At 46.5% G+C, this 25167-nt stretch overlaps 1 protein-coding gene across 2 annotated transcripts in view; it reads right to left on the bottom strand.

The window, feature by feature from the left end:
* The window catches only part of LOC309329895 (methanethiol oxidase-like), a 30699-nt gene that overhangs the window by 2944 nt on the left and 2588 nt on the right, over positions 1 to 25167 (bottom strand). Inside the window, exons 1-9 of one of the 2 annotated variants that reach the window (XM_081841108.1) lie at positions 22648 to 22768; positions 20411 to 20464; positions 15146 to 15258; positions 10438 to 10623; positions 6724 to 6844; positions 4553 to 4735; positions 3237 to 3415; positions 1742 to 1820; positions 87 to 208 (exon numbers count right to left, since the gene is read on the bottom strand). In XM_081841108.1, the coding sequence (XP_081697234.1) occupies positions 87 to 208; positions 1742 to 1820; positions 3237 to 3415; positions 4553 to 4735; positions 6724 to 6844; positions 10438 to 10623; positions 15146 to 15258; positions 20411 to 20464; positions 22648 to 22699 (1089 nt within the window). In that variant the 5' untranslated portion in view covers positions 22700 to 22768. Of the gene's footprint in view, positions 1 to 86; positions 209 to 1741; positions 1821 to 3236; positions 3416 to 4552; positions 4736 to 6723; positions 6845 to 10437; positions 10624 to 15145; positions 15259 to 20410; positions 20465 to 22647; positions 22769 to 25167 lie in introns of those variants that run through there. The other variant, XM_081841107.1, reaches the window with a different exon arrangement.

The raw sequence follows: 25167 nt of genomic DNA, 5'->3' as shown, positions 1-25167 counted from the left end.
TAGCCAAGTATCCTGTTTTCAACCCTGGTCAGCCAGAAGCTTCTGGGAACCCCACAAAGTCTGGCAAGGGGTCAGGTGCTCTTTACCTGGCCAACCAGTTTAGGGCAGAATGGGTTGGTGATGTCGTACTGGCGGAGATCGCCATGCAGCCAGTTGCTCAAGTAGAGGAACCGGTCGTCCATCGAAATGAGGATGTCGGTGACGAAACCTGAAGGAGAAAAGGGCAGGTCAGCATTCACTTTCTTTTATTCCTTAATAATAATAATAATAATAATAATAATAATAATAATAATAATTTTTTATTTATATTCCGCCCTCCTCAGCCGAAGCCGGGCTCAGAGCGGCTAACAAGAGTAAAAATAACACATACATAAAATCACAATCAATTAATTGAAATACGTTCTAAAATCAATTCATTCTCAAATCAATTCAGAATCAAATTGATGGCAATGGTTGGGCTAGAGTTCTGTGAGGATTACCAAAGGAGGGGGTCAGACTGTGCCTAGGCCAAAGGCCTGGTGGAACAGCTCTGTCTTGCAGGCCCTGTGGAAAGATGTCAAGTCCTGCAGGGCCCTAGTCTCTTGGGACAGAGATCGGGGCCACAGCCGAAAAGGCCCTGGCTCTGGTCAAGGCCAGTCTAGTTTCCCTGTGGCCCGGGACCTCAAAGATGTTTTTATTTGAAGACCGCAAGGTCCTCCGTGGGACATACCAGGAGAGGCGGTCCCGTAGGTACGAGGGTCCTAGGGCTTTAAATGTTAAAACCACTCCCTAGGTTATTTTCTGCCACACAGATTCAAAGACCACACCATTCGTTGAAAGAACTTTTGATGCCACTTTAAGCAGTAATGGCTTCCTCTAGCCCCCAAAGGATTCTGGGAACTATAGCTTGTTGAGGATGCTGAGAGTCGCCAGGAAGCTTCCATCTCAGAACTACAATTCCAGGCTGCCTTCAAGGGCTGCCCTGTGCGGAGCACATTGCAGTAGTCTAATCTAAGAGGTTCACAAAGCATGGAATGACAGCGACTGGTTCTCTGTCTTCCAGGAAGTGACGCTAGCTAGCTGCCCTATCGACCAAATCCGAGGCTAGGTTTTATTTCGGGAACAGTGGCTGCTGGATTCAGTTGAAAGGAACGTGGAAAGTGAAATATACTCGGAGTCGTGAGTGGATTTCATGCTCTTTATTCAGCTCATAGTGGTGGTGAGGAGGAATGGATGTTCCCCCAGAATGTCTGCTTTATATGTCTGCATCCCCTTTGCCGGGTTGCTGCGCTGTGGGAAACACCGCTTGAGGCTAATTCCGGGATTCTCCTGTAGGCCAATCAGGTTGTGGATTCACTTCCACCTGGAGCTGGATTGGGTGGCTCCTGTGGACCAATCAGACTGCTGCATTCTGGATCCTATTGTTCTAGGAGCAATCAGACTGCTGCATTCTGGATCCTATTGTTCTAGGACCAATCAGACTGCTGCATTCTGGATCCTATTGTTCTAGGACCAATCAGACTGCTGCATTCTGGATCCTATTGTTCTAGGACCAATCAGACTGCTGCATTCTGGATCCTATTGTTCTAGGACCAATCAGACTGCTGCATTCTGAATCCTATTGGTCTAGGACCAATCAGACTGATGCATTCTGGATCCTATTGGTCTAGGACCAATCAGACTGATGCATTTTGGATCCTATTCAACTCAGTACATAACAGAAAGCAAGCCACCAGCCGCCCATTTCTCATTCTTTACTCACCTGGCATTTCAGGAAAGTACCACCCGGACACCTTCTTGTTTGGAATCTGGATCACCTTTTCGGCCGCCCAGTCCCCGTCCTGCAGCAGAAAAGCATGTTGAGAAGGGGGATCCGCTGCGCCATGACGCTGCAGCATGGAGGGATCTCTGCTGAAGAAACCAGTCAGACCACTGCGTTCCTCCCCAACCCCTGGCTTTCAATTTCCTCCACTCAACCATCAGTCAGCATTCCTCGACCAATCTGCACACACAGCTCTGTTTTGGGGTTCCCTTCCTGTGCTCCTACAAACCTTGGATCTTCCTCTGAAGCTGTTCAATCACAGGCAGTTCCATTTTTATCCCTCTTGTGCAAGGGATAGAATCCAAGAATCTTAAGAGCTGGAAATGATCCACGGGTCATCTAGTCCAACCCCGACAGATGGCCACCCAACCTCTGCTTAAAAATCTCCAAGGAAGGCATATCTGAAGGTATATCCAGTATACCTGAAGGAGCGTCTCCACCCCTATCGTTCTGCCCGGACACTGAGGTCCAGCGCCGAGGGCCTTCTGGCGGTTCCCTCCCTGTGAGAAGCCAGGTTACAGGGAACCAGGCAAAGGGCCTTCTCGGTGGTGGCGCCCTCCCTGTGGAACGCCCTCCCACCAGATGTCAAAGAGAACAACAACTACCAGACTTTTAGGGTTGTAGGCAGCCCTGTTTAGGGAAGCTTTTAATGTCTGAGACATTACTGTATTTTAATATTTTGTTGGAAGCCGCCCAGAGTGGCTGACCACTGTTTAGACCACAGCGCCACCTGCGTCCCAGGTGATGAGTAAACAGTGATATTTTATTGCTCCTGTCTCATTTTCTGGCCCTTGGAATCTCTGTAGTTTGTCTTTCCTTTTTTCCTAGCAACCAGGAAGTGTCCTTCCCATGGTGGGTTCGTCTGAGATCAGGTACTCCCTAGAAGTTAATTTCTCCAACTACTGCTACGTGAGAAGTGTGGGTAGACGATGTAGAATCCCTTCACGAAATGGAATGCCCAGATTTTATGCAAATCTGCGTCCTCATTCCCAAGTGAGTCAGAGGGCCCAATCCACCAGCTGCTTAAAAAGGTAAAGGTAAAGGGACCCCTGACCGTTAGGTCCAGTTGTGGCCGACTCTGGGGTTGTGGCGCTCATCTCACTTTATTGGCCGAGGGAGCCAGCGTACAGCTTCCGGGTCATGTGGCCAGCAGGACTAAGCCGCTTCTGGCGAACCAGAGCAGTGCACGGAAATGCCGTTTACCTTCTCGCCGGAGTGGTACCTATTTATCTACTTGCACTTTGACGTGCTTTCGAACTGCTAGGTTGGCAGGAGCAGGGATCAAGCAACGGGAGCTCCCCCCGTCGCAGGGATTCGAACCGCCGACCTTCTGATCAGCAAGTCCTAGGCTCTGTGGTTTGACCCACAGCGCCACCCGCATCCCTTACTGGGCCCCCAAACTCCTGTGGGCTCCCCTGCCCCCATTCATTCTAACCTCTGTCTTGAAGAAATGATGGATGGAACTCTGCAATGTGCAGCCCACCATTCCGTGTGCGGCGTCGGGGTTATGTAGGAACCGGATCTCCAAGGGGGCAGAATCCTCTCCAACGTCAATCTGCTGGATCAGACAGTGAGTTGTCCAGTCCCAGACGTTCAGCCGACGCCCGTAGCGCTCTGCAGAGGAGCAAAACAAGGACAACATGAACCACAGAGGGACCCTGGTCGCAATCCTGCAACACCCAACGAAACAGGCTGCTCGGGGATTTTTAGCCCTGAGTGTCAGGAGCGAGCCAGCAGTAAATCACACTGTGCAAGTTGGAGTTAACTCTCTAGTGGCAAAAACACAATATGCGAAGGAATCTCAGGGCTAACTCATCTCTGGTTGGTCTTGCCACTAACTCTCCCCACTCACTAAATCCTGTTACCTCTTCAGCTTCTGACACTCGCTCTTTCCTGTCTTCTCCCTGGGCTCTGAGCCTTCTTCCCTTGGGGGTTCCCCAGCTGGTCGCCCCCACTATTCCTCTGCTTTCAACCAGTCCACACGAGGGTCATGGGTCGGTGGTTCCCATCACCAGTCTAGGTGCCACTATGTCAGGAGTGCATGCAGGAGCCAGGCCCTGTGACCAATAGGACTCTGCAGGACGGGGGCCTTCCGAAGTTTGTTCTGAAGAGGCAAGGCGCAGCCGCACAGGTGAGGCTGATTGGTAACTCACAGCACCTGGTGGCAAGAGCCGGGAAGGGATATAAGGGCAGCATTTCCCTTCGGCTCTTTGCCACAGCAACATGTTCCTTGCCTTGCTGCGTTTGGCTCCTTGACTCCTGGCTTCTTGATCCTCTGACCCCTGACTTCGTGGCTCCTTGCTTCTTGATTCTCGGACCCCTGACTTCGTGATTTCTTGCTTCTTGATCCTCGGACCCCTGACTTCGTGACTCCTTGCTTCTTGACTCCTTGCTTCTTGACCTTCAAACCCTTTACTCTGCGACTCCTTGCTTCTTGACCCTTGGACCCTTGATTTCGTGACTCCTTGCTTCCTGACCCTCAGACCCTTGGCTTCTTGATTCCTGGCTCTCTGAAACCTCAGACTCCTGGCTTCTGGACTCCCGTTCCTGCTCCCACCCCGCCATCTTGCCCCCGGTCCCAGCCGGGACTTCGATCGCCCGTGAACCGGACCGTGACGCACTAGGACAGGAATAAAGCCCCCTTCTCTGCTTTCTGACTCCACAAACCACTGGGATCTGAAGGCGGCCCTGAAATCGACCGCCTCAATGGCTGGTGTTCCCACCCACCCCCATCTCAAACAAAGGATGTACCTTTCTTCAGATCCTCTGGGTTGAAACCGTTCGCAAAGTACTTGGGCACTCCCCACTCGGTGCTGATCATGACATTGTGCCTGGGCTGATACCAGAAGTCGTAGCCTTGCGGGGGCTCGTCTCCAGGCCGCTCCCAGGTCCCTTTCACTTCCCAGGTCTCCGCATCAATAAGGATGAATCCGCCTGCAGTCACAACAACAACAACTGTTCTCAGAAAGCGACTTATTTATGGAGATAAGTGATTTGGGTTGAGGTCATTGAGGGTAGCGGGGGTGCAAATTAATTCAAACAGGCATGGGGAGGCACACATTTGTGTGTGTGGAGACTGGGGTAGGGTGCAAGGATGTGAATAGTTGCCAGGAGACCATATATTTATTCAATATTAATAAGTATGATAATGATATATTTATATGCTATCCATCTGGCTGGGTTTCTGCAACCACTCTGGGCACCTCCCAACAGAATACTAAAAACACAATAAAACATCAAACATTGAAAACTTCCCTAAACAGGGCTGCCTTCAGATGTCTTCTAAAAGTCAGATAGTTGTTTATTTCCTTGACATCTGGTGGGAGGGTGTTCCACAGGGCAGGTGCCACCACCGAGAAGGCCCTCTGCCTGGTTCCCTGTGACTTCGGTTCTTGCAATGAGGGAACCGCCAGAAGGCCCTCGGCACTGGATCTCAGTGTCCGGGCAGAACGATAGGGGTGGAGACGCTCCTTCAGGTATACTGGACCGAGGCCGTTTAGGGCTTTCAAGGTCAGCACCAACACTTTGAATTGTGCTCAGAAACGTACTGGGAGCCAATATATGGTCTTGGCGGCTGCTCCCAGTCACCATTCTAGCTGTTATTACCCTTCCTCCCTCATGTCTGTTGTTCAGCAGAGTGCATGCCTTTGCAGCTTAAAAGGGGAGCTTATATAGGCTGGTTTTAGGCTTTTAGTTTAAATACAGTGGTACCTCGGGTTACAGATGCTTCAAGTTACAGACTCCGCTAACCCAGAAATATTACCTCAGGTTAAGAACTTTGCTTCAGGATGAGAACAGAAATCGTGCGGCGGCAGCAGGAGGCCCCGTTAGCTAAAGTGGTGCTTCAGGTTAAGAACAGTTTCAGGTTAAGAACGGACCTCCGGAACGAATTAAGTTCTTAACCCGAGGTACCACTGTAATCCAGGATGCACTGTAACTATCCCACATTGGGGAGCCCGTGGCCCCCAAATATGGCTAGGTTTCAACTCCCATCACCCTTCCTGATCATTGGCAATGGTGGCTGGGGGGCGATGGGAGTTAACATCAGGAAAGCCCTGCTGGGTCAGGCCAAAGGGATCCCATCGGATCTAGTGCTGGGAATCACAGGTGGAGAGAGGGTTCTTGTGCTCAGCTCCTGCTTTTGGGTTTTCCACTGAGGTAAATCTGGGAGGCTCTGGGAGGGCTATATTAAGACCGTTAGAGGCCCCAAACACTTAAAGACTTTGGTGCCTCCATATATATATCTAATTCAAAATATAAACCATAAAATAAAAAATAATATTATGTGTGTGTATGTAATTTTTTCTCTGATTTTGGGAGGTTTTTTTGTGGAACCTGATTCACAATACAGTCCATAGTAAATCCGGTAATGGAAAATTTATGTGGTTCTTCCCTCGATGCCCTTATTTCGTTGAATGGTTAATCCAGCCCTGGCCACTGTGAGAAGAGAATACTAGACTTTGGCCTGATCCAGCGGCCGGGCTATCCTCATGTTTCTAAACTATTCTTACAGGGTCTCTGGGTGCAGAATGCAGTGCTGGGGAGGCCCCAGCCACTCGCAATCTAAATATTTGCCCAGAGGCATCTATAAACATATACAGGCGTACCTTGGTTCTTGAACACCTTGATACCCGGACGTTCTGGCTCCTGAATGCCGCAAACTTGGAAGTGAGTGTTTCGGTTTGCGAACGTTTTGTGGAAACTGAATGTCTGACGTGGCTTTGAGTGCAAGAAGCTTCTGCAGCTGTGTCTTCGTTTTCGAACAGTTTTGGGAGTCGAACGGACTTCCAGAACGGATTAAGTTTGACAGCCAAGGTACAACTATAGTAGCATATGCCAACTGCATATACATTTGGCACCATGGGTCTCTGCCTCCCACACCCTTTAAGACATAAGTGGCACACAAACACAGCTGGCCATACCTTTCCCGTTGCCAAGTGTGTCGGCCAAAGCGCTGATCATCACCTCTCCGCTACCCAGGCAGTGGGAGGTGTGTGGGAAAGTCAAGTTGCACTTCTCAAAGACTTCCCTGGGCTCAATAACCTGCGAGGAGAGTCAGGGAGAGAATTAAGTTTCTGGTGTGATTATTCTTCCTGTTCTTTACACAAAAGCACTTTTTTCTTAAAATCCAGGATTCAGCACACCCACAGATCAAACTCCAAAGGCCGTCACCAGTGAGGGCTGTAATGTGATTAAAATGATCTTCCTCAGTGGATCATGTGAGTTTTGCTGAACTCACCAGTTCTTAATTGCTCCATGTTCTATAAAGATATGTTTTTTCTCAGAGGAACTTATTCTCCTGTTGATGGTTCTCTGCTCCTTATAAAACCTGTCTCATTTCTCTTCTAGATCTTTCTCCTTTCGCTACTTTAGTTGTGTGGACACCACACATTTATATCACATGACTTACCCCAAAGAACCCTGGGGACCGTAGTTTGTTATGGATGCGGGGAATTATAGCATCATGAGGGATAATCAACAGTTCCCAGGATTCTTAAAGGAAGTCCCTTGCTTTAGATATATGGTGAGTTTCTCTGTTATTTCAATTCTTGAGGTTGTGTGCTTGACCTGTTCAGAGTAAACCAATTGAAATTGCAAGACAACTAATATAAGTACATTAGTTTTGTAGATTAGAATTTAGAGACAGACTTTGTACTCAATATACTTCCCATTTGCATACATACATACATATACACATAAATATGTGTATATGTATATGGATGTATGTATGTATGCAAATAGGAAGTAAATTGAGTACAAAGTCTGTCTCTAAATTCTAATCAGAAATTAATGTACTTAAATTAGTTGTCTTGCAATTTCAATTGGTCTACTCTGAATAGGTCAAGCACGCAACCTCAAGAATTGAAATAACAGAGAAACTCACCATATATCTAAGGCAAGTAATTAAGCAAGAATTATGGTACTGGAGGAGACTCTTGAGAGTCCCATGGACTGCAAGAAGATCAAACCTCTCCATTCTGAAGGAAATCAGCCCTGAGTGCTCATGGAAGGACAGATCCTGAAGCTGAGGCTCCAAGACTTTGGCCACCTCATGAGAAGAGAAGACTCCCTGGAAAAGACCCTGATACTGGGAAAGATGGAGGGCCCAAGGAGAAGGGGACGACGGAGGATGAGATGGTGGGACAATGTTCTTGAAGCTACCAGCATGAGTTTGACCAAACTGCAGGAAGCAATGGAAGACAGGAGGGCCTGGCGTGCTCTGGTCCATGGGGTCATGAAGAGTCGGACACGACTAAATGACTAAACTACAACATGTATATGTATAAAAACTGCAATATAAAGTCTTGTTTCTAATACATTCATTTGAATTTTAAGGCATCATTAAGAGGTGGGGGAACTCAAATCTGTTCTTTTTTGACACGTTCGTCGGCTTTCTGTCTGTTCTCTGTTTTCCTGGTCTATATCACCAGGAAAACCATATCAATTTACCCCTTCCTGGGCATGTTTACTTTTAATGCCCAATCTATTTCTGTTCTCACGATCTCAACTGCATCCTCTGAAAACATTTTAAACATCCCCCGCCAAAGCCAACACTTTTGATGGGAGGAGACCCGCCTCTGCTGATCGTGTCTCAGTATCATCTACTCTAATTACAGTTTCCGGGCGTAATTGCTTTTGTATGAATAATAATAATAATAATAATAATAATAATAATAATAATAATAATAATAATTTATTTGTACCCTGCCCATCTGGCTGGGTTTCCCCAGCCACTCTGGGCAGCTTCCAGAGTGAATGAATCATTCTCCTCCTCCTCCGACGATGACGAAGCCTATTCTTGGCTTCAGCAACGCAACAAACTTTTTTTACTCCAGCCAATAATGGAGTGAGCCAAAGGTGTTTTTCTGGGTCAGCAAAATATTACCTATACGCCTTCCCTAATTTCTACTCTTCTCCTCATCAGCAACCAAATCACAAGGGTGGTTTCTTGTTCCCCTCGTTTGGTCTCATTAAAAGCGGTCCTGTCTTAAGTGCTCATTTCCATTTTATTCATTGGTTAGCCTCTTTGACGTGGGGCGTAATAACTGGATCGTTCAGGGGTGGGAACCTCAGGAGAATAATGCGGCCTTCTATTTGTGTGGGATGTGATATATAAGTAGCAGTCAAGTACAACATTCCTTGTTTTCCTAGAGTGGCCATGCAAAGGCGATGTTTGTTCCAGCCGGTCGAAAACTTCCTGTTTCCTCCTGGGCTGGAGCATCCTTCCTTTTGCATGTGACCAGAGGTGGGCGTGACCTTACCTGTGCAGGTAACAAAAGCACATGGGCACACAGCCCCCCTCCCTTCTTCTCCATCCTACTTTTGTCGTGTGAACTGCAGTGACTTCCAGTTTGCAGTCACTGGGATTAACCCCGTATATGGGATAGATCCATATAATACTACTACTACTACTAATAATTATTATTATTTATTATTTATACCCCGCCCATCTGGCTGAGTCTCCCCAGCCACTCTGGGCAGCTCCTAATCAAATGTTAAAAACAATACAGCATTAAATATTAAAAACTTCCCTAAACAGGGCTCCCTTCAAATGTCTTTTAAAGATAGGATAACTACTTATTTCCTTCACATCTGAAGGGAGGGTGTTCCACAAGGCGGGTGCCACTACCGAGAAGGCCCTCTGCCTGGTTCCCTGCAACCTCCCTTCTCGTAATGAGGGAACCACCAGAAGGTCCTCGGAGCTGGACCTCAGTGTCAGGGCTGAACGATGGGGGTGGAGACACTCCTTCAGGTATACTGGACCGAGGCCGTTTAGGGTTTTAAAGGTCAGCACCAACACTTTGAATTGTGCTCGGAAACGTACTGGGAGCCAATGCAGATCTCTCAGGACCAGTGTTATGTGGTCCCGGCTTATGTGGATGTCAGAGAGGGGCTTTCGCTGCCCTCTTCGGCGTCTGCTAAGAACATTTCCCCTCTCCCCAGACACGCAGGATGTTGACCTGTGTCTTCATCTGGTTTTTAGCTTAGCATTGAATGTAATTTTTAAAAAGAAAATGTTTTAAATCAGCGGTTCTCGAAGGGCATGCCACGCTCGTGTGGCAGGAGAGGATGGTAAGTGTGGCAGGAATATTCAAGGGTAATCAATGTTACATTTTGGGAATGATTCAAATGTTCTTAGGTGGCTGCTGTGCTGTTTTATACTTTCTTGAAGTTCCATGATCATATTACAGTACACACACAGTAGTTTTGTTCTTCTACGTTATAAATCAAGCAGGGCCAAGAGTTGTTTCTTTTCATTTCCAATGTATTCCTTATCAATAAAAAATTCGTTGTGCTGCCAGCGAATTTCTGAAAGTGTGGCCTAAAGAGAAAAGTTTGAGAACCACTGTTTTAAATATTTGTTTTTAACTGTTTTTCATTGGTGTTTTTTTTCTGAAGGGTCCTGAAGACATCATTCATTTATTTCATAATATTTAGGTAAAAAGAATAAAAAAGAATAAAACTGCAGTATAACCACGAGAGGTGGGGTTTTTTATTCTTTTCACAATCAAGATGCACCTAAATATTATGAAATAAATGAATGATATCTTCAGGACCCTTCCGCTACATCCACCCTCCCCACACTCTACCCAAGCCTAGCTCAGTCCTGCTCCTTTGAGAGAAGCAAGACGTACTTTGAACATCCTGGGGGCTCGCAGGTCCGTCCCCGTATCCACTATGTAAATGCGCGAAGACCCCAGGCTGGGCAGGACCAGGCGGTTACGCTTCTTGCTGGTGTCCCCGAAGCAGCTGCTGCAGGCGTTCCACCCCGTGTGATGAAGCTCATCGTCGATATACAGCATGGGAAGCCGATGGATCACCTATTGGGAAGACGGGAGAGTAAGGTAAGACTTCTGGGCGAGGTGGGGGGGGGCAGATGTCCACCCCTCTGCCCAAAGCGCTTCCATGTGCGTCTCATTTCCAAAAGTGCAAACTGAATAGGTTCCCCTTGAAATGTGAACTGAATTCATTTTTGTCTTCCATCCTTTGCTCATTGCATAGCTGTGCCCTCGCTGCCGCCTGAGGCAGCTTGCTCACTTTGCCGAACAATCGGGCTGGCCCCTGCCTCTTCTGACAAAGGGCATGTTTTGACATGGGCAACTCTATTCTTTTTATTTTAAAAAACAGAAATGTTATGTACTGAGTTGAATAGGATCCAAAATACAGCAGTCTGATTGGTCCTACAACAATAGAATCCAGAATGCAGCAGTCTGATTGGTCCTAGAACAATAGGATCCAGAATGCAGCAGTCTGATTGGTCCTAGAACAATAGGATCCAGAATGCAGCAGTCTGATTGGTCCTAGAACAATAGGATCCAGAATGCAGCAGTCTGATTGGTCCACAGGAGCCACCCAATCCAACACCAGGTGGAAGTGAATCTGCAACCTGATTGGCCTACAGGAGAATCCCAGAATCAGCCAATCACGTGGGGCCCATTGTGTAAATAATGTATATAAAGCAGACATTCTGGGGGAACTTCAATTCCTCCTCACTACTATGAGCTGAATAAAGAGCATGAAATCCACTCTCGACTTCGAGTATATTTCAGGAAACGTTTTCTTTTTCTTTTACGAGAGCCTCAACTAGGCTATGAATACTGAAAGAGAAAATATACACGAGGTGCTTACACAATGAATAATGCGAAGATGCACATTAGCAAATATGGGCTTGTATACGATGGAATTAATGGGCCCAAATTAGTTGCTGCGGGGCTAGTGACATTTCCCAGACAAGTGATGCCAGCGTCATGTGCTTTCATTTAAGGGAGTGTTTATTTGTGGAACCTGAACAAGTTATCACTTAGCACTTCAAGTGGTGATTCCAGCGATATGAAAAAAAGGTCGATTTTGCCCCTGGGGCAACTGCAGGTGCACAGCTCTGCCCGATCTGGAAGAAACTGTTCTATTAATTTGATGCATGTTAATTGTTCTCAGGTCTTATTAAGTTGCTTCGTCTTCACCTTTCCAGCAAAAAGTATCTTGGAGATTGTCAGCAAAGGCCTTCCCGATATTTCTTAACTGGGAGAGGGGGTGGAAATAACACAGGGCATGTACAAAGGGACCCTGTAATGCAGGAATATGCAGCCGTCCCATACGGGGATTGGACCAAATTTGGCATTATCAGAACCATGCTTTAATAGACTGAGCTAGCCAGGTTTCGGTATGGCTGTTCAAAAAACGAACGAACCAAGGAGGTAAGGAGAGCCCTGCTAGATTAGGTTGGGATCAGGAGAGGCAATATAAAGCTCCTTTTCAGACAGTGCATAGTTAAACTCCAGAACTCCTTCCCACAAGACAGAAGGGACATGATAAAGGTAAAGGGACCCCTGACCATTAGGCCCAATCGTGGCCGACTCTGGGGTTGCAGCGCTCATCTCGCTTTATTGGCCAAGGGAGCCGGCGTACAGCTTCCGGGTCATGTGGCCAGCAGGACCAAGCCGCTTTTGGTGAACCAGAGCAGCACATGGAAACGCTATTTACCTTCCCGCCGGAGCGGTACCTATTTATCTACTTGCACTTTGACGTGCTTTTGAACTGCTAGGTTGGCAGGAGCAGGGACTGAGCAATGGGAGCTCACTTCGTCACGGGGATTCGAACCGCCGACCTTCTGATCGGCAAGCCCTAGGCTCTGTGGTTTAACCCACAGCGCCACCCGCGTCCCAAGGGACATGATAGATGCATATAAAATTAAGTATGGGATGGTGGAAGTGGGTGGAGAATTTTTTTCCTCCTTCTCTCATAGCCCTAGACTTTCATGGGCATTGTACTCATCCAACGAAGCTGAATGCTAAAAGATTCAGGACAGAATCTCCGCCATGCAAAGAAGACCTGCTTTTTGCCGATTCCACCTTTCAGCTTTTTGGCAGCCAGTTTCTGCAGAGTCCTTTGATTTTGGAGAATGAGGAGTGTTGAATAATGAACCCGTAAGAGGATTTCTAAGGCAGAGATGCTTCCTTAGAAACTCTGACCATCTTTGAGGCTCCCATTGGTGCTCGAAGGCATTCCACAACGCCTTCTGAAGTCTCTCCCCACCCCTTAGGTTTGAGTTTTGTTCCATCTTCCCCCCCCCCCGGGGGGGGGTCTTTCCAGACGATTCTAATCGAGGTTGCCTGTCGCTGCTGTTTATAAGCGTCTATCTCTGCATCTCCACAACAAAAGCGTAGAAAACCCTGCAATGGGAATAGCCCAAGAAGGGAATAGCCCAAGCTCAGGTCCAGTGGGAGCCTGGTGAATCGCCCTGGGGAAGATGCCCTCTGCCATTTGGGAGGGGCAAAGCAGCACCCCTCAGAGCAGTGTTGAGTGCCTGGGTTCAGCCGCCATCTCTGCCACACAGGCAGCGTGGTGCAGTGGTTAGAGTGCAGGACTAGGACCTCTGGGAGACAGCAGGGTTGAAATCCCCACTTGGTCACAAAGCTCATTTGGGGTGAGCTTGGGGCAGCCTCTATGCCTCTCAGCCTAAAGTAATCTCACGGGGTTCTTGTGGGGATTAACTGAGGAGGGAGAGAACCATATAGAATCATAGCATCATAGAGTTGGAAGAGACCACAAGGGCCATCGAGTCCAACCCCCTGCCAAGCAGGAAACACCATCAGAGCACTCCTGACATATGGTTGTCAAGCCTCTGCTTAAAGACCTCCAAAGAAGGAGACTCCACCACACTCCTTGGCAGCAAATTCCACTGTCAAACAGCTCTTACTGTCAGGAAGTTCTTCCTAATGTTTAGGTGGAATCTTCTTTCTTGTAGTTTGGAGCCATTGCTCCGTGTCCGCTTCTCTGGAGCAGCAGAAAACAACCTTTCTCCCTCCTCTATGTGACATCCTTTTATATATTTGAACATGGCTATCATATCACCCCTTAACCTCCTCTTCTCCAGGCTAAACATGCCCAGCTCCCTTAGCCGTTCCTCATCAGGCATCGTTTCCAGGCCTTTGACCATTTTGGTTGCCCTCCTCTGGACACGTTCCAGTTTGTCAGTGTCCTTCTTGAACTGTGGCGCCCAGAACTGGACACAGTACTCCAGGTGAGGTCTGACCAGAGCAGAATACAGTGGCACTATTACTTCCCTTGATCTAGATGCTATACTCCTATTGATGCAGCCCAGAATTGCATTGGCTTTTTTAGCTGCCGCATCATACTGTTGGCTCATGTCAAGTTTGTGGTCAACCAAGACTCCTAGATCCTTTTCACATGTACTGCTCTCAAGCCAGGTGTCACCCATCTTGTATTTGTGCCTCTCATTTTTTTTGCCCAAGTGCAATACTTTACATTTCTCCCTGTTAAAATTCATACACGCCACCGCCTTGGAAGAAAACGCAGGGTATAAATGAAACTGAAAGCTCAATTGGTTAATTATTATTATTTATTATTTATACCCTGCCCATCTGGCTGAGTTTTCCCAGCCACTCTGGGTGGCTTCCAACAGAATATTAAAATACAATAATCTACTGAACATTGAAAGCTTCCCTAAACAGGGCTGCCTTCAGATGTTTTCTAAAAGTCTGGTAGTTGTTTTTCTCTTTGACATCTGGTGGGAGGGTGTTCCACAGGGCGGGTGCCACCACCGAGAAGGCCATCTGCCTGGTTCCCTGTAACTTGGCTTCTCACAGCGAGGGAACAGCCAGAAGGCCCTCGGCGCTGGACCTCAGGTCCCTTCCTACTCTGCAATTCTGTGAGTCTCTGCTTCTATCACAGTAACCCAGAGCAAGGCCAGGTAGGGGGAACAGTAAGGAATTTAAATGGTGGCTACACTTAATGTGAGGGGTGTGTGTGCTCAGGGCTCACGCTAGCAGTCGATCTCGTCCAAGTGCCAAGGCCCCTGGCAGGTGCCCAGGCGCCGGTGTTCACCTCGGTAAGATTCCGAGGCTATAAATCAGCCGGTGGCAGAAAGCGTAATTAACCGCTGCTGTCAATACACAAAAGGAGTCAGAGTCCATGTTTACATGGAACAGAATTGAGACACAATGCCTTTCCTGACCCACTTTCGGCTGTGGGTTCTGAATTCGAATGCTGCCTCGCTGAAGTAAGGCTCTCTTCCCTGGCCAGAGATAGTTTGGCTGCTAAACAATTTCTTTCCTACAAGCCTCTTTCCAGCCTGAGAAGTGTGGATCTTTATCAACCATTCTTGGAGGTGAATCTTTCGTGAGGTTACAGTCCCCAAAGACAGGCTTTCGGCTGTGCGGTAAAGATTCCTAAAGCCAGCTTTCCCAAGTCGGACGCCTTCTCCAGCTGCTTCGGACTACAGCTCCCATCAGCCCCACCTGCACTAGCTAGGACTGATGGGAGTTGCAGTGCGAAGGAGCCAGAAGGAGCACCAGGCGAGAGAAAGCGGATCTAATGTGATACCTGGCAATAGCAAGGAGATTCCGGATCCACATCCACCGTAGCAAGGTAATCAGGCTGCTGTGTTCCAGTCCCAGTTAAGATGCAGGGAACATAGATCAGCTTCTCTCGTGGACCTTCAGGGGGGGAAAGTCCATATTTAGGGATGTGTCTTGGGTGAGCAAAGGGACGAGCTCTGAGCCGCTCAGCCCAAGCTCAGAGAAATCTTTTTGCAAAGCTTACCTGCCTCTAATGCCATCCTAACAGTCTTTGGATATCACCTTGTCCCAACGTTCCCTGTAGGATAGGCTATAATCTGTCCCAATATTCCATACCGAATCTGATTTCTCTAAGGTTACAGTAGATGCTCGGGTTGCGAATGTGATCCGTGTGGGAAGCACATTCGCAACCCACGTCTGCGCACACACAGGTTGCAATTCAGCGCTTCTGTGCATGTGCAACTGCTGAAACCCGGAAGTAACCCATTCCGGTACTTCTGGGTTTCGGCGGTCTGTAACCTGAAAAATCGCAACCTGAAGCGTCTTTTCCCGGGACAAGATTGTGGCACCCAAATGGCCGCTGCAATCTCATGTGAGAAAATGGGATGCCCCGTTTTTCCCAGGACACTTGGCGGGTATGACATCGCCATCCTGGCTAACAGCCATGGCTAGCCTTATCCTCCACAAATTTGTCCAATCCTCTGTTAGTGTGCCATGATCCAATAGACGGAAGCTGGAATGCTTACACCAAAGCCTAAAACTGAAAATCCTGCTTGAGGGATCTGGTCGGCCGCTGTCAGAACAGGATACGGAACTGGATGGGCGACTGAGCAGATTCCGCAGACCCTCCTTATGTTCTTAATATTTCAGTGGAAGATTAAACTCCCATCTCTTGCGGGGGCGCAATTAGTGCCAGTGCTGTCTGTTAAGAGTTTGGGTGTAATCTTCGACACCTCCCTTTCCATGGAGGCGCAGATTGCAGCTATAACAAGGGCGGCATTTTTTCATCTCCGCCAAGCTAAGCAGTTGGCTCCTTACCTCTCTCACCCTGATCTGGCCACTGTGATTCACGTGGCGGTCACTTCCAGGCTTGATTATTGTAACTCACTCTACGTGGGGCTGCCCTTGAGACTGACCCAGAAACTCCATTGGGTGCAGAATGCCACAGCGAGACTCCTTACGGGGTCCTTGCCATGGGATCTCATTCAGCCGGTGCTTTACCAACTGCACTGGTTCCCGGTGGAGTACAGGATCAGGTATAAGGTGCTGGTTTTAACTTTTAAGCCCTATACAGCCTAGGACCCTCGTACCTACAGGACCACCTTTCCTGGTATGTCCCACAGGGGACCTTACAGTCTTCAAACAAAAATGTCTTGGAGGTCCCGGGACACAGGGAGGTGAGGCTGGCCTCCACCAGAGCCAGGGCTTTTTTGGCCGTGGCCCCGATCTGATGGAACGCTCTGTCCCAAGAGACTAGGGCCCTGCAGGACTTGACATCTTTCCACAGGACCTGCAAGATGAAGCTGTTCCACCAGGCCTTTGGCCAGGGCACAGCCTGGCCCCCTCCTTTGGTAATCCTCATAGCACTCTAGTCCAATGGTTGCCATTAATCTGATTTGAACTGATTTTAGAATGAAATGATTTTAGAATGTTGTATTATCTTATTGTTGTTAGCCGCCCTGAGCCCGGCTTTGGCTGGGGAGGGCGGGATATAAATATTATTATTATTATTATTATTATTATTATTATTATTATTATTATATTAAAAGAGCTGCTTAGTTGTTTTAGGGACAGGAGGTGGAACTTGTGATCCTCCAGATGTCACTGGGCTCCAACTCAAATGCAGGTGGCACAATTAAAAGATGGTTGGAAGGTCTTGCGTCAAAAACACTCCACAAAATATTAGACTTTATGTGACAAAGAAGTGCCTGGAAACTGTGGAAGTGAAATCAGAGTGAAGCCTCTTTAAATAGCCGTCGTCATCTAAGGTCTCCCTGCAAGGAGGAAGCCAAAGCTTTACCTCTGTTGCACATTCAAAACACATTCTTTCCCCCAAAGGATTCTGGACACTGCAGTTTACCTCACACAAGAGTTATAATTCCCGGCAACGAACTACAGTGCCCAGAATTCCTTGAGGGGGGAGAAGGGGCTTTGGAGGAGCTTTAAAAGTATTGTGCGCACCACAGCCTAAGACGAATGCTCAGTCAACAGGCCGCCTAGAAGCATCCTCTGATTCACATTTCCCAGTGACTCTGCATTTTCTGAATTCAGGCGCCCTGGGAAATTTTAATAAGCTTTGATGAACTGAAAGTAATTTGTTACCTGCCAGCTTTCACAACTTTCCTTTATTGTGCTGAGTGTAATATGCGGTGCTGTTAAGAGGCGTGGAAGGTTAATATAGAAGACTCGAAAGACTTTGAATGTGGTTATTAATTCTTATTTCACCCTTCATCCGAGGACCTCGGGGCAGCGTAAATGTCCCTGCTACTGCTTTATCAAGGCAGGTGATGCCTGGCTTAATGTGTGTTTAGTGGGGAATTTAATTCAGGCCTCTTTGATGTCAATCCAGCGCTCTAACCGCTACACCACTCTGGGTGCAGTTTCAGAAAGGGTATTTGAATGCAGAAAACCAAGCAGCATTCATATAACCTGGCCACAATGATGCGGGCCCAGGTAACTACTAGGTTGGACTACTGTGATGCGCTCCATGTGGGGCCACCCTTGACGTTGATTTGGAAACTGCAGCTAATACAGAATGCCTTGACTTTGGGCTGGAACAGTTCTGCACCGGTGCATTCAGCACTTTTTGTGTGTGAAAAAAAACGAGGTGCCAGCACTCATTATCTTGATAAAAGTGCCGGGCGTACCAGCACACAGTGAGTGTATTATTCCAAAACTGAAAGCTTTGCGATGGCTACTGGTATATTACCGAGCTAAGTTCTGTTAGTGTAAAAAGGTAAAGGGACCCCTGACCATTAGGTCCTGTTGTGGCCGACTCTGGGGTTGTAGCGCTCATCTCACTTTACTGACCGAGGGAGCCGGCGTACAGCTTCCGGGTCATGTGGCCAGCAGGACTAAGCCGCTTCTGGCGAACCAGAGCAGCACACGGAAACGCCGTTTACCTTCCTGCCAGAGCGGTACCTATTTATCTACTTGCACTTTGATGTGCTTTTGACCTGCTAGGTTGGCAGGAGCAGGGACTGAGCAACGGGAGCTTACCCCGTCGCGGGGATTCGAACCACCGACCTTCTGATCGGCAAGCCCTAGGCTCGGTGGTTTAACCCACAGCGCCATCCTCGTCCCTGTTAGTTAGTGTAGAAATCCCTAAATGGACCAGGTTACCTGAAGAGTTATTTTTCATTCCGTATACACCAGCCAGATCATTGTGATCATCTGGAGACGCCCTCCTGACTGTCCGACAGTATTCATGTATTTATTTATGCCACATTTGCGCCACATTTTTAAGTGTTATGATAGCACTTGAACCAGTCATGGCTTCCCTCCCCCAAAGAATTCTGGGAGTTGTAGCTCAGTATGGATCACCATCATCATCATTGTTATGATAACAATAACAACTTGTTTTTTGTACCCCACCCATCTGACTGGATTGCCTAGCCACTCTGGGTGGCTTCCAACATAATATTGCAGAAACACAACAACACAACACAACAGCACATATTAAAAGCATCCCGATACAGGGCTGCCTTAATTCAGATCAGTGCCGGATTTATGTATAAGCTAAACAAACTATAGCTTAGGGCCCCACTCTTTTGGGGGCCCCCAAATTTTTTCACTATTAATATACTTCTATTTAATTGTATTTCAGTTCAACAATTACTTTGATAAAATACACATTTTGTTATGTGCAAATGGCTTAGATACCTATTAGGCCCATAAATTACCATATAGCGTATATTCAGCACAAAAAACAGCAACAAGGCTGTCTTCAGATGTCTATGGAAGAGTATATCATTACTTATCTCTTTGATATCTGAGGAGGAGTTCCACAGGGCAGGTGTGAGATCTTGGAAAAGATGTTAAGAGGCCCCACCCAGAGCTACAATTCACAGATTGTTAAACCACTCTAAGAATTGTACCTCTGCAACAGGGGCCTCTCAACATCTCTCAGCACTCTTAACAAAGTACAGCTCCCAAGATTCTTCAGGGGAAACCATGACTGCCTAAAGCGGTATCACAGCACTTTAAATAAACAGTGCAAATGTGGCATAAGTTTCTTCACAAGCCAAGGCTTCTAGTGTGGTGGCCCCCACAATTTGGAATGTTGTTCCTACTGAAATCAGACAGGTGGCAACAATCCTGACATTTCATCACCTGCCGAAAATGTTCCTGTTTTGCCAGACTTTTCCTCCTTTTGCTTTTACAGGTTCAGACTTTTCCTCCTTTTGCTTTTACAGGTCTGATTTCAAGCGAAAAATTCTCACTATTAATCACCAATGTTTACCTTCCTCCAGGTGGTCTTATATCAGACCTCCATTATAGATGGGACTCTCTGGAAGATCATTTATTGGCATGCTATGTTATGTACCCTAATAGTCCATCGATAATGGGTGGTGACTTTAATGCACGTACAGCCGCCAACTGGGATGGGATAATTAAGGCCACCTGCTTTTATTGTACACCACTATTATATAGCTATAGCTAGTGATGGTTTGTAAATTTTCTTATAATAAAATAAAAAAACTAAGCCCTACTGGAACTGAGCAGTCCCCACACCTTTCCTCCCACTGCAGCTAACTGGATGTCCCTGGGAAGACCACAAGAAGGGCACAAACGGAACAGCACATCCTCTTTTACACCCTCAATAACTGGTCTTTCAATGTATCCTGCTCCTTTACCTGGAACAGATAGGTAGCCGTGTTGGTCTGCCATAGTCAAAACAAAACAAATTCCTTCCAGTAGCACCTTAAAGACCAACTAAGTCAGTTCTTGGTATGAGCTTTCGTGTGCATGCACACTTCTTCAGATGCATACTTCTTCAGATATTCTTCAGGTATCTGAAGAAGTGTGCATGCACACGAAAGCTCATACCAAGAACTGACTTAGTTGGTCTTTAAGGTGCTACTGGAAGGAATTTGTTTTGCTTTACCTGGAAGTTTTGCCATAATTATTAGCCACTGATAAACCACACCTCCTCTGTACTTGTGCCTAATCCCTTAATCTTCCTCCTGAGCAATCTTGATTCGGGAGCACTGCTAAACCTGATTGTTGTGTGGCTTGAAATAAGGTCTCATTTTTTTCTGGCCAGTGGTGGAATCAATTTGAGACTTACCTCTCATAGCATCCAGAGGGGTTGCATAACCTGGGCCATGACATCCACACTGCTCTGTAGGTTTTGGAAGAGGGAGAGGGAAAGACTCACATCAAAAATATTATTATTATTATTATTATTATTAAAATTAACTTACAGCAATAAAAAGCACATACATTAAAACCAGCATTAAAAAACAGAGAAAGATGTCAAACTTACTCACATTTTTAAAAAAGGCAGGACTGAAACCATTGAAGGTTCTTTAAATTATTTACTTCTAATGAGAAACTGACAATTAAGGGACGCAATCATAGGGGCAGTGCTTTTTTCTGGGGAGAAGCAGGGGTACACATCCCCCTAAACATTTTGTGAATCCAAGTTTGGCCTCATTGAGGGGCAGTATTTCAATGTGAGTAGGAAAATGAGAGTACCCCTAAACATATTCCAGGAGGGGAATAGGGTGTGTGTCCCCAGTGCCAATTTCCGTATAAGCTAAACAAGCTATAGCTTAGGGCCCCACTCTCTTGGGGGCCCCCAAAAAATTTAAAGGAAAAAACACCTGGATGTTTCCAAAATACAGAGGTACCTCGGGTTACATACGCTTCAGGTTACAGACTCCGCTAAGCCAGAAATAGTGCTTCAGGTTAAGAACTTTGCTTCAGGATGAGAACAGAAATCGCGCAGCAGCGCAGCAGCAGCAGAGGGAGGCCCCATTAGCTAAAGTGGTGCTTCAGGTTAAGAACAGTTTCAGGTTAAGAACGGGCCTCTGGAACGAATTAAGTACTTAACCCGAGGTACCACTGTATAAGATAAAAACCAAAAAAGCAAATAAAATAAAACCAGCATACAGCAACAGTCTTTTGTGTTGTGTAGGCTCCTATGATGTAAGTTATGGGCCCCGCACATAGCATATATTCACCCAAAAACACAGTGACAATTTGTGGTTGACAAAGGACAGCTGGACGTATAAAGGGCCCTGTTACATTCAGTAGTGTTGTAAACAAAAAAATATGCCCTTTTCCCTTATGGGGTATCCAAGAGCCCATATAGAGCCCTTACATAGGTTCCCTATTGGTAGGAGAGAATAACAGAGGCCAACCAGAGAATACTGAGAAGCAAAGCAGCTAGTAAGCTTGATCTTTATTGATCTGCTGCAACAGGGTGCTCCCCTCACCCACAGGAGAGGAGGAGGAACCCAGAATAATGGTGTGCAAGGCCTTATAAAGACTTTTGAAATCGCCACCCTCTAGATCAAGACCACCCCCAGAAACATCATACATACATCACAGAAGGGGTGTAACCTAAGACCACCCCTCAGATACATCCCACCTACATCACAGAAATTTTAATATTGTTTTTCTCCTGTGGTTGTTTATCTCCTGTCTGGCAGGTTACTTGATTGGATTTCCTGGGGAGCCTGGCCAGTCTTCTGTCATGATAAGGCTCACACCCTTATTCAAACACAGACATACCCTTAAGACAGGATTTGTGAAGGAAGAGACAATGGGGAGGCTTTTCCACTTTGACCTTGCAGAGAAAACATTTGGTCAGTTTAGGAATCAAAATGGTTCCAGGTTGGCCTTCCTGTGCTGATCTATGCATGTGCGGTTATGAACATTACCATATACAGTGGTGCCCCGCAAGACGAACGCCTCGCAAGACGGAAAACCCGCTAGACGAAAGGGTTTTCCGTTTTGGAGGCGCTTCGCAAAACAAATTTCCCTATGGGCTTGGTTTGCAAGACGAAAATGTCTTGTGAGTTCCTGCGGGGGTTTTTTTCTTTCCCCCCCTTTTCCTAAGCCGCTAAGCCGCTTATCAGCTGATCCACTAAAAGCCGCTAATAGCGCTAATCTGCTAAGCTGTCAATGGGCTTGCTTCGCAAGACAAAAAAAACGCTAGACGAAGAGCCTCGCGGAACGGATTAATTTCGTCTTGCGAGGCACCACTGTATCTAAGACCATAAAATTCCCATCACAGTAGCTTAGGGCCTCATCAGACCTCAATCTGGCCCTGCGCATGTCTCCTAACAACTGTCCACAGCGCCCTTAAGAAACTACAACTCCCAGGATACTTGGGAGGTGGACGGACAGGAACCCGGCATCATAACATTTTAAATGTACGCTGCCACCAAGAAAACACCTTTCGCCCCTCGATATTCAACCAAAATCTTCCATCCTGAGCCCGCTAGACCTAATCCTGAGAGCAAGAAGCCTTATGGCTTCTTCTTCTTCTTCTTCCTCAGTATCCGGTTTTTGCACCTGCTTGCAGTCTGAGTTGAGCAAGAGTCGAGCTGTACACTCGTATAGCCATTCCCACAACCTCTGTGCCCAGCCCTGGCGGTCTTTGGAAGGGAGGCAGGTGGCAAAGGCAGAGGGGGGAGCGCAAGAAAGGACGGACCAGTCAAGGCTGGGGGGCAGGAATAGGGGACGGACCACGAGAGGAAGACTTGGTTCCAGAGGCCCCTGCACATCAAATTGATGGATTTTATGCCTAAATGGCTTAAATGACGTGTCAGAAATCAGGGAGACCAAAAATTTCAATAAGGAATGGGGGAAATTGATCAGCTATCTTAAAAGGCATTGTAAACAGTTAAAACCGTTAGCAGGACATTGGAATATCCCTTGTAGCTTAGTGGTGAATTTTGGACACAGCAGAGATGTAAAAGATTTGGATGATCATAAAAGATGCAGGAGGAAATGATTAACAGTTGGGGAGGAGGAAAGTCCAAGTGATTCCTTGTTTTTACTTTGTATGTTCGATATATATGACTAAATTTTCAATCTGAAAAGCCAAACAAATAAATTTATTTTTAAAAAGAAAACAAGAAAGGGCTCTGGTCTTCCAAGTTCACTTTGATAGTACCCAGATAACAGAGAGGGGTTTTGTTATTTTAATGTAATTTTTAGGAGAGATTAAAAGGTAAAATAAAGGGTGTGGTTTGTTGTTTCTTAAAATGTAACTAGGGTTGTGTTCAATACTCCCCACTCACCGACCTGGCCAATTTTACAAGTTATATTGTTTGTTTCAGTGCTTTAACAGTGTAAACCACTGTTGCAGAAAGGCAGCATATAAAGGCAATTCATAAATCATAATTCTTCATGATTAAATAATAATCATAATAAACTACTCAGACTAAAGCCATTGAAATCCCATTTTTGAGCTATTTTAAAGGATTATCGGATTACCATACATCTGAATTTTCCCGGACATTTTTGCCAATTTCTGCCTGGACACTACAGCATTATGAGAATGTCAGGGAATATTATGGTTTGGATCCAAGTACGTTATACTGTGGGTAGACCCATTCAAATGAATAGCCCTAAGTTTGTCAGGCCCGTTTATTCTTAATGGGTGCACTTGGACTAACGCTAGACACAACCCTCAGAATTTGTAAGGAATGTGGAGATAGTATGAAGTTGCATGATGTTGTTTATATAGAAATTATGGGATGCATCCAGCTAAGTTATGCAATCTATCCAGAATAGACGCATTGAAATTGAGGGATCCAGGTCAGTCAGGTCCATTCACTTCAACAGATTTACCCTGAAAAGATCTAACTCTGGCTACAACCCTATAATAAAGCTTTTTTAAAGAAGAATTCTAGAGAATGTTTAGTTTGTCACTGTAAGGCACACATAAGGTATTTGCTTCACGATACCACAAGTCATGATCAATATCCCCATGTGCTGCCCATTAATTAATGCACTCCAAACTTGTTTTGAGGGTGTGTGGCCTGCTCTACAGAAGAGAACCCTATATTTAAAGGTGGCCTATTTGATGGGCTATCTAGTAGGACTGAAGTACGTCCAGGTTTTCAGAAACACATCCGGGGATTTGGCCCAAAAATGGCGTCTGGGCGGATTTTTGGCAAATTGGCAAAATGTCCGGGAAAACCTAGACATATAGTATATAGTTAATGCTTTTTATAAAATCATTTAAAAATTCAAAAAAGGCCCAATACTTTTATTTTATCACAAAAAAAGCTCTATAACTTTCTCTGGATTTTCACTTTTGGGAATATGGCCACCCTATATCTAGTCCAGGTCTGATTTAAAGATGAAGTAAGGTACAGTAAGATGGGAGAACAGAAAATACCTTCATACTGCCCACCCACAAGGTTCTAGCCAATGTTATTCCTGCTGAGAGTAAACCAATAGAAACTAATCCACATGAGTAATTTAGGCCATTTAATCTAGCTAGATTCCATCAGCAATTAGCTCCTGGTAGATGACTGTACACCCTTGAATGGAAACTCCCTTCTCCGTGTCAATCATTGTTGTTTATGCTCTTCCAATGTCATTTGCATGGGTGCAGACCTCAAAACTGGTCAGACCACACCTGGAATATGGTGTCCGGTTCTGGGCGCCAGAGTTTAAGAAGCATATTGACAAGCTGGAATGTGTGCAGAGGAGGCTGACCAAGACACGACCAAGGGCATGCAAGCCAAGCCTTATTGGGAATGGTTGAGGAAGCTGAGTATGTTTAGCCTGGAAAAGAGGAGATATGCTTTACCAGCTGCACTGGCTCCCAGTGGAGTACAGGGTCAGGTTTAAGGTGCTGGTTTTGACCTTTAAAGCCCTATGCAGCCTAGAACCCACGTACCTACGGGACCACCTCTCCTGGTATGCCCCACGGAGGACCTTAAGGTCCACAAATGACAACACTTTGGAGGTCCCAGGTCGCAAGGTGGTTAGATTGGTCTCAACTAGGGCCAGGGCCTTTTTAGTACTGGCCCCGATTTGGTGGGACGCTCTGTCACAAGAGACCAGGGTCCTGCG

Source organism: Podarcis erhardii (assembly GCF_964252035.2).
Source record: "Podarcis erhardii genome assembly, chromosome: 15".
Taxonomy (NCBI): domain Eukaryota; kingdom Metazoa; phylum Chordata; class Lepidosauria; order Squamata; family Lacertidae; genus Podarcis; species Podarcis erhardii.
Note: the sequence above shows the minus strand (reverse complement) of the source record. Positions and strands in the feature narration are given on the sequence as shown.